The 9,185-nt window shown below is 51.1% G+C and overlaps 1 protein-coding gene across 1 annotated transcript; it reads right to left on the bottom strand.

Annotated features, from left to right (window-relative positions):
* Positions 1-3,605: 3,605 nt before the first annotated feature.
* Positions 3,606-8,110, bottom strand: LOC102388283 (prostate stem cell antigen-like). The gene is made up of 3 exons (XM_014523384.2): positions 7,983-8,110; positions 6,414-6,533; positions 3,606-4,264 (listed from the first exon to the last, which is right to left on the bottom strand). The coding sequence occupies exons 1-3, from the start codon at positions 8,032-8,034 to the stop codon at positions 4,059-4,061; spliced, it is 378 nt and encodes a 125-aa protein (XP_014378870.1). The 5' UTR covers positions 8,035-8,110; the 3' UTR covers positions 3,606-4,058.
* Between the last annotated feature and the right edge of the window lie 1,075 nt (positions 8,111-9,185).

Consider the following 9,185-nt stretch of genomic DNA (forward strand, 5'->3'; position numbering starts at 1 on the left):
TACACAGGGAGCACAGCAGTGAGCAGGTTCAGCTCCCGAGCCGCTGCAACTCAGTTACTACAAGGGAAAATCTCGTCTTCTTTATTCTGCTTTTTAAAACAAGGTGTGCATTATAGTCTAAGGCGTGTCATACTTGAGAAAATATAGTATACGGTGATCAGCTGCATTCATGGTGTTTTGCAATGGGGCCAGGGATGGAGGTGCGAGAAAGGAAGAGATCACTGTGGTCAAGGCTGAATGCCAGTCCAGAGGCCAGACCAAGAGCTGTCATCAGTAACTCATGGATGAGTGATTTGGCGTTTCCCAGCTGGGCCTGGCGATGGTTGAGCTGCTTCCTGTGAAGTCTGGGCAGGAGAACCAAATAATTGTGGGCGCTCGAAGATGAATCATCCTCCTGCAGAGAGGGCAAGTCGCCCCAAGGGGAACGGCAAAGGGAGCAGCACATGGAGTGGATGTGCCATGCATCCCTGCAGCACACATTAGTGCCTGTCCAGAGTCTCTACTGCCATGTGCTTTGCTTGGCCAAGGCTGTCCTGGGTCACTGCAAACTCCTACTAGTCACCTGTTTCCCAAGGTGGGTAAGGGTCCATCTCTACAGCCCAGATGGAGGCTCCCCAGTTGAGGACTCACCTGGAGTCCTGTGTCAACTTTTGGGCCCCGCACTTTAAGAAAGAGATGAAAGAACGTAGCACAGAGCAACAAAAATGAATAGCATCCTAGGAAATAAGACTGATGATGAGGAAAGACTGAAAGAAGTAGGGTTGTTTTGTCTAGAGAAGAGAGAAAACTGAGGGGAGGACTTGCTCATGGTCTTCAAATCCCTGACGGGTACTTATAGTCCCTGACGGGTCTTCAAATCCCTGACGGGTGGATGAAGATGGGATTTTTCTCTAACTAGGAGGAAGCTGCAGCAAGGGAAATGGAGGCTGGAGGTGAGGAGGGACTTTCTGACTATGAGGGTGGTCATGCATTGGAATAGGCTGATGGAAATGATGCTTGGAAACTTGGAAGGGCAGGTTGGACAGACACTTGGCTGGGATGCTTTGAGCAGGGGCCTGGACTAGATGACCTTGTGAGGTCTCTTCTAGTCTGACTTTCCAATGATCCTGCATGCATGGGTGCTAAAGGCACGGATGCAGTCTTGGGGTCATAAAGCCTTGCAATCCATCCTTGTAGAAATAGAGGTGCCATGCTCTGGGGTGCCTCCCAGCAGGCCTGTATGCAGCAGGCTCTCTTAGCCCACCTCCACTTCATAGCACCTGCAGAAGCAGCTGCATCCTGTACTGGACGAGGCCTGGATGCAAGGGCGAGCAGGAAGTGAAACAGGGTGGGAACATCATGCCCAGGTCTTGCATGCCACAGAGAGAAGCATTGTTGTACCAGGAAGGAGACTGAAGAAGTGAGGAGATGGAGGCGATCATTGCACCACCAGGAAGGGGCTATTTTGGTCCTGACCGTTGTGATTGCAGCAACTTGGGTGAGGTCAGGAAGAGGCGGTGGCCGGACATCTCGGGTGTCACACGGACGCCATGGGGTTCCTGCATCTTTCGCCGTGAGTGTCTCTCTAAGGCCTGGGCATGACCTAAGGGACTGTCCCCACCTCTACACTCCATCATGATCTCTAAGGGCCACATCCTTTCTGTAGTGGGGGCCCACAGCTGGACACAGGACTCCAGATGTGACCTCCCCAGTGCAGAATAGAGGGGAGGAATCACATCCCTCGATCTGCTGGCAACGCTCCTACCAATGCAGCCCAGGATGCCGGTCGCCTTCTTGGCACCGAGGGCACACTGCTGGCTCATATCCAGCTTATTACCCACTATAACCCCCAGGTCCTTTTCTGCAGAGCCAGTCACCCCCAGCCTGCACTGGTGCATGGGATTGCTCCCTCCTAAGTGCAGGACTTGTTGAACCTCGTGAGATTTCTTTTGGTCCAATGCTCCAATATGAACCTGGATCATGTGGTGGTGTCTTGGTGTTTCCAGGCTCTGGTTAGAGCATCCTCCCTTTGCTATTGTGCTTCCTAATTCAACAGTGCTCCCAAATGTGTTCCCATAACCGCCTTGGTGGCCCCAAGTGGTTTGTTTTCCAAATGCATCCAGAGTGCTGATTGCAACAGCTTCGCTCAGCTACCGCGACCCCTCCGTGGCTATCTCCAGGTAGGACCAGTGTAAGGCCTGCGACTATGGGAGAGCAGAAGGCGATGTGGTGTGCAAAGACCTTTGCAAGCTCATCTGGCTTTGCATAGCTCCCAACATCCCTGGGGTGCCTTTCACTGTGGTACTTGGGCACCTGGAGCAGGTCAGACAAGGAAGAGTTCTCAGGATTTATATTCTCAAGGTAGTTTTGCAAGCAAACTCATTTCCTGCCATGTCTGGCTGACTGCAAAATCTGGACTTTATTCTCCCATTTCCTCCAGAGCATAAAATCTCCATCCTGCTCCTTGCCTCCCTGTTGTCCTGGTTCAGTACGTTACTGCACCGGTGATGCTGGTTGCACCGGTTCCTCCGTCATGTCCAGGAGCCTGGGCAGCAGCAGGCTGAATTGCCTCCAGCTGGCTTTGCTGACCAAGGGGCTGTCAGTGGCCTAACTACCCACAGCTATGAGCATGTGTGCTAGTGTATAAGCCGTACCCCCTTGAGTACCCAGCAGGCTGCTGATGCCTTGTTCATAGGGGTCCTGGCCCCAGCAGACGAGCTGGAGCAGACAGGGAGAGCGTGTCTACCATGCAGGCACCTGGGTGTGGGCTCTACAGACTCCAGGTGGGGATTAATCTCTGCAATTAATCTCTTGTCCTCTGGCAGAAAGCCCTACAGCTTGGTTTAATTGCAGTGTTTCTGGAAGCTCCTTGCAGCAAGGACCTCTCTTTCCACAAGCACCGAGTCCCCTCCACTTACCTGCCTTGTGACTCTCCTACCTGCAGCCTTTGCTGAGGCTGGGATTGCATCAGGTGGGTCACAGCAAGCTTCAACCTTTGTGACACCCACCAGGATCGCCCGGCAGCAGGCCAAGCAATGACTTGTTTTTCCTCAGAGGGGATGAAACCTGTGTCTATCTTCTGTTCCCCAGCCACAAATACCATGAGCAGTGATGTACCGGTGTCGGGTGCTGATGCTGATAAGGGCGCTGGGGGAGATGTGATCAGAGCTGGGTGCAGTTTTGGGGATGGGAACTGGGTAGCAAGTGATGAGATGGGAGTAGATAAAGCTGTGGGCAGCTAATACCTCCTCTGGGGCAGTGATTGTCCCTGCACATGATGCTAGAACATGGGATCTATCATTACAGGATCATTTTCTCCAAGCAGTTGCCTTTCTGATCATCAGGGGGGGTCACAGCAAGCTTTGGGGTGGGGTGATGGCCTGTCTCCCCTTATACCGCAGCCAAGGGACACCGCTCATCGGTTTGCCGGAGCCCCTCTTCTCAGCTATGCACCTGCAATGTGCATAAACATCGAGGGTTCACCTGGCTGCACGTCGCTGGCGCCATCCACCTGAAATCAAAAGCAATGGCTGAGCCTACGGTGGATACCTCTGACATGTCTCCCTTCTCAAGGTAAGAACTTCACTTTGGAGGCTGATTGATGAATTGATGAATTTAAGGCTCACTTCTTTCAAGGGTTTCTTTTATTAGTGGCTTGGCCGGGTGGGAAATCAGGGAGAGAGTCACTGCTGGCAGCCTCAGCGTGGCCAGACCCCGGGGACTGAAGCGCATCACCTCCACCACCACCCTTACCCAGCCGTCCCGTGCTTTGCTTTTAGGGCAGAATAAGAGCCGTTATCGTTACTGCTGTGACCCCCCCCCCGATGATGAGCATCATTACTAGTGGGGCCTGCCGGGTGGCAGCTCCCACCCTAGACTCAACCAGGTTTGTCTACAAGGGCAGCACTTCTCGGCTGAGTTTCCCGCAACTCTGCTCAACTGAGCAGATGGGCTGAGAGACACGGGGCTGGGTCGGGGAGGTTTCAGGGCACAACTGTGGTGAGAAACACAACAAGGAAACTCTTTGCAAACAGGGTCTTGCTATTTAAGATGCCCAACCCCTGCAATTCCCCAATGCATCAGGGTCCAGTCCAGGACAGGAGATGGAGGGAGCTGGCCAGGAAGGCAGCCACCAGCACAGCAGCGCTGATCCCGGAGGTGGCCGCACTGTTATAATTGCAATAGTCAGTGTGGCAGCAAGTGGTGGACATGCTTCCATTGTTTTGCCTGGTTTCTTGACACATGACCATGCACATCTTGCTGATGCGTATCCCGCTGGAAAAGCCTAATGAAAGGAGAAGCAGAAATGCCGTGTTACTGCATCTGGGCCACGGAGGAGCCCCTTGCTCTGTATATCAGCTCTGCTGGCAGCATGGGCAGGTCTAGGATTTTGCAAAGGGGGGCACAGATAGGGTGGTGCATCATCACATACAAAAACACCATGCATTTGCTCCAGCTAAAGAGAAAACTAGAAGCTTTATTAATAATTTAGTGGCTAAGGGCTGCATTATTCAGTTTAAGATTGAAGCAAAAACAAATAATGTGCAAACCAAGAATAAACTAGGCAAAAAATAATGAAAAGACATTTCATTCGTCCTGTAGTCATTAGCATTAAATGTGCACCTCTTTCAGATTCATAAAACAAAACCAAGCTTTCTTGAGCACGGCATCTGGTACTTCACTGAAGGTTATTTGCAGGCCTAAATTCATGTCTCCACACCTGAGTTCATGTTTTTAGCTAAAAACCAGTCTGCAGGGCTGTGAAATAGGAGCTATATTACCAGGAGCCACTAACAGACAGCAGAATTGCAAATGAAAGGATAGCTTGATTAGTGGAAAATCAAGACCATTGCAAAGGAGACGGCTGTTAACACCTGTGGAATGAAGAGTTTCGAAGGAATCGGGTAGGAATGAGCCACGAAGTCAGCGGACTCCCTCCCTGTTGCCTGAACAGAAATGCTGAACTTGGGTGGAGCAGCAATCGAAGGGAGGTGCAGCTGGATCCACCCTTGGCTGGCAATCAGAAACAGAGATGTTGCAATGATGGCCCGCTCTCCCATTGCTAGGGGGGCAAAGAGTGATGCTACACTGGGCGTTAAGTTAAACCCATAGAGTTTGTGGCCTTCCACTTCCCTAGAGGGGACTCAGCTGCATGGTTTGGGATGGGGAGGGAGGTCTTAAATCGCATGAGGGAGCTCTCGGTGGGAGGTTGTTAATCAGGCCCCAGTGCCACAATGATTTTGGGGGCACCGTATGATTGGGTGCAAGGGGTGATGGACTGGACTGGCATCGATTAGTGCACTAAATCCGTAAATTAAACACAGCCAAAGGGATTTCATAGATTTCATAGACATTAGGGCTGGAAGGGACCTCGCGAGATCATCGGGTCCAGCCCCCGATGGAGGGGGAAGAGACAGACAGTTTTGCAAGCCAGGGGATCACAAGCTTCATCATGAGATTTCTAAAGGGAATTTATCCCAGTGGCACATTCATATGGTTTTTCAATAGACTATTCCAGCTAGCTCTTGCTGGTACCTGGCTTTGGTTTCCTGGGTGTGGATAGGCGTGGGTGTAGGCATTTACTTTCATTTGCCTCTAGCAAAATGCCTCTCCCCAAAGCAGATGCACGTACAGCAGCTCTCGCCAAAAGCTTCACGCTTTGTTTTTCCAACATAGCCTTGGTAATAAGCATTTGAGATGAGCTACTAAGCAACTGAGATGTGAGAGATATTTGGGAGCTTCATATATCAGGGGAGACAGGGGTGGTCACTACCTACAGTACTATTTGGGCCTTACTTGCAGGGCCCAAATAGGACCATTAGGGAATAGGACATTTCTTTTCCTGTAGGAAAGAGGAAATAGAGAGTGATCTGATTTGGGGGGGGATCTCCAAAGACTAGGGGCCAGGGAGCATTGCAGGCTGAAGCAGCTGAGTATAATTGCTGTTTGGCTTGGGCACTGCATCCATGGGGCTGGCATGCAGACGGCAGGCCAGCGAGAAGGGATGTGGGCATCATCACATCCAGCTGCCTTTCATCTCCACACCTGAGTGACCAGGAACCTCTTTAGAGCTGGGCTGGTGGGGAGCATGGATTCAGATCACGGCTCAAACCCCTGCCTGCACAGCTGTATCAAGACACCTCTTGCACGCCGCCATCACAGTCCCACCTTTGACCAATATCCTCCTTGGTAATTAATGAGAATCCTTAGCAATTATCTAGGGCTTGGCATGCAAACAAACATTCTTTATACCTCCCGCCGCTGCAGCAAGGTAGAGAACTGTACCATCTCCATTGGGAAAGCACAACAGGAGTTAAGTGCCTTGCCCAAGGCTGGAGGGGAGAGGCAGTGTCGTAGCACAGCTGGTTGCAGAGCTGTGCACACCCAGGCGGGTAGCCGGGCGAGCTCTGCTAGTCAACAAAACTGAGACTTACCAGGTGGGTTCATGACAACGGTGGTGCCGCAGTATTTGGCATTATTCGGGCAGTCGTCGGCCACCATGCATAAGTCATTGCTGGGCTGCGCGTTGCACGTATAACATATCAGTGCGTTAGCTGAGGAAGGACACATCATTCAAGTCACAACCACGGGAGATAAAACAAGCATCCACTTCCCCTAGCCTACCCCCAGCCCCCTTAGCTTCTGCCCTACGTCTCAAGCCACTTGCGGTCTATTGTCTTGCCCTAGGAAACATACAGCCTGTAGGGTTTGCTCGAGCAGATCCATCTTTTCAGCTCTCTCGCCTCCAAGAGCAATGCAAGGGCTAATGCTTCCTTGCAGGAAAACCCTCCTGCACGGATGGGACCAAGGCAGATGTGCTGTTCCAGATGTAAAGCACTGGCTTTCATCATGCCTCAACAGTCAATAATAAATCCCTCCTGACTTTCTCATCCCCATTTCTGGAGGGTGTTGGTCTAGAGACAAAGGCAGACCAGGTTCTTTGAGATCTTTTATTAGAGCAACTAAATAGTTGGAAAAACCATTCTTTGCAAGCTTTCATGTACAAACACCCTTCTTCACATGCAAAGACTCTCCCTCTGCCTGAAGAAGGGCGCTTGTGCTCAAAAACTTGCAAAGAACAATTTTTTCCAACTATTTAGTTGCTCTAATAAAAGATAGCACATTCACCCAAAGAAACTTGTCTGCTTCTTCACCATTTAGTATTTTGTACAGCTTTATATTCCCCACCTCAAGCATCTTTTATAAAATGAAATATTATATTTATAAAATATATTGTATATTATATATTATATGTAAATATTATATTTATAAAATATTATAAAATGCCTGGGCTCTTTAGTCTCTCCTCCCAGGGAAGCCCCTCTGTACCCCTCGTCATCCTTGTTGCCCATCTCTAGCTCTTCTATCTCCTTTTGGGGGTGTGCGGACCACAACGGGGCACAGCGTTCAAGGTGTGGATACCATGACTTTTCAAGCTGAGTTTCCAGTTTTCAGGCTGATCTGACTCTCCTTGGGGTACATAGGGGGTGTTATATTCAAGTGGGGTGCTAGAATACAGGAAGGGGGGCAGAACTTGGGGGTAAAATTTGAAGTCATTTCATAGTTTTATAGGGGCTGGAAGGGACCTTACAGATCATCGGGTCCAGCCCCCTTGCTCCTGGGCTGGAAAGACCACTGGGATATTTGAGCCAAGATACAGAAAGTTAAAGGAACTGAGGCTGAGGAAACCCCACTGATGTAATGACATGAAACTGGCCTCTCGGTTTGCAGATGGGGAGGGTGATATAAAGGTGCATTTAAATCCACTCGTTGCAGAGCAGAACTGGCCTGCGTGAGAGGAATAGGACATCCCTTACTTAGACCCACCAGGGGAATAAATAAAGAGAGACATCCTGGAGGGGATCTGAGCTTTCCCCATCCTTTTCCCAGTGCCGTTTCATAGGTCCGAAACGGTGGGCATGGCCAAATGCAACCAACCCAGCCCTGCCCATCACTTCTGTAGGAGCTCTAGCATGGCCCAGCATGAACCCCGGGAGCCTCACCTTGTTCTGCGTACAGGACCGCAGTCAGGAGCACCGTCAGGAAAGGCTTCATCTCAGCTGGTGTTTCTCAACTGATGCAGCAGGGAGGGTTTATATACCTCCTTGGGGCTGGGGCAGCTGCAGAAGCAGTACTTGGAAAGGCTGGCTCCTGAAGTGGGCCAGGCCATGAATAATATGTTTTAGTCTGGGAAGCATCTGCGCAACAGGGCTTTTGCAGCAATTGTTAGCCACAAACCGTTTGTGGGAGCTAAGCGCTGGCTTCCCTCCAAGGATCTCGCTCGCTGCCTCTGCCCAAACTTGCATTGGCCTCTGGTTGTTGGAGGGTGGAAGCAGCTGGGAGAGTTTACGCAATGAAGTCTTGTGGCTGTGCTGGATGGGGTGGGGGGACATCACTTTGGATGTGCTTGCTAGGACTCTCGGTGCTCCTTGTTTGTGCGACCTGAGCAGCTGGTTAGGGACGGTGCCAGGCACTGCAGAAGCACTAAATAGAGACATCCCCTGCCCCAAAGAGCTTGCAATCTGGCAGCAGATGGAGGCAGACAGGACAAGGAGCTAAGCTTGGTGCTATGATGGGCCTCAAGACATCAGCAGCTTGACTGTCACCAGCTTCTGAATTAAGTGCCACTTCACAGGACAGCTTTAAGGATGGCTTTGAGGGACAGCCTTGAGGATGCTTCCAGGAAGGGGCTTGTTGGACAATCTCAGAAGTGGCTGATGAGATTGTTATGCTCCCAAAAACAGGTAGGGCTGTGGGAGCCACCAGAAGATGCTCTCCACCATGGTGGCATCCACAGTCTCTGAGCTGGGCTTGTGAGCTCCAGGTACAGCTGAGGACAGGCAGCCAGCTAGGGGCATCTGTGAATCAACTCTGACTGCATCCCAGAGTCATGGAAATAAGGCTGATCCCATGTCTGGACTTCCACATCTGGCAGCCCATGCCGCGGGGGGTGGCTTCATAGATTTCATAGACGTTCAGGCTGGAAGGGACCTCACAAGATCTTCGAGTCCAGCCCCCCGCGCCAGGGGCAGGAAGTCAGCAAGGGGCATAGGATCCCAGCAAGATAAGCATCCAAATGTCTCTTGAAAGCGTTCAAAGTAGGTGCTTGAACCACCTCCGGTGGCAGGCTATTCCAGACCTTGGGGGCTCGGACAGTAAAGAAGTTCTTCCTTATGTCCAGCCTGAAACGGTCATGGAGGAGTTTG

This window comes from Alligator sinensis, unplaced genomic scaffold, assembly GCF_000455745.1.
Source record: "Alligator sinensis unplaced genomic scaffold, ASM45574v1 scaffold1054_1, whole genome shotgun sequence".
In the NCBI taxonomy this organism is placed as follows: domain Eukaryota; kingdom Metazoa; phylum Chordata; order Crocodylia; family Alligatoridae; genus Alligator; species Alligator sinensis.

Coding starts and splice junctions, on each gene's coding strand:
- LOC102388283 (XM_014523384.2), bottom strand. CDS start 8,034: ATGAAGCCTTTCCTGACGGTGCTCCTGACTGCGGTCCTGTACGCAGAA. Junction 6,534..7,982: donor GGTCCTGTACGCAGAACAAG/GTGAGGCTCCCG, acceptor GTCCTTCCTCAG/CTAACGCACTGATATGTTAT. Junction 4,265..6,413: donor CGTTGTCATGAACCCACCTG/GTAAGTCTCAGT, acceptor TCCTTTCATTAG/GCTTTTCCAGCGGGATACGC.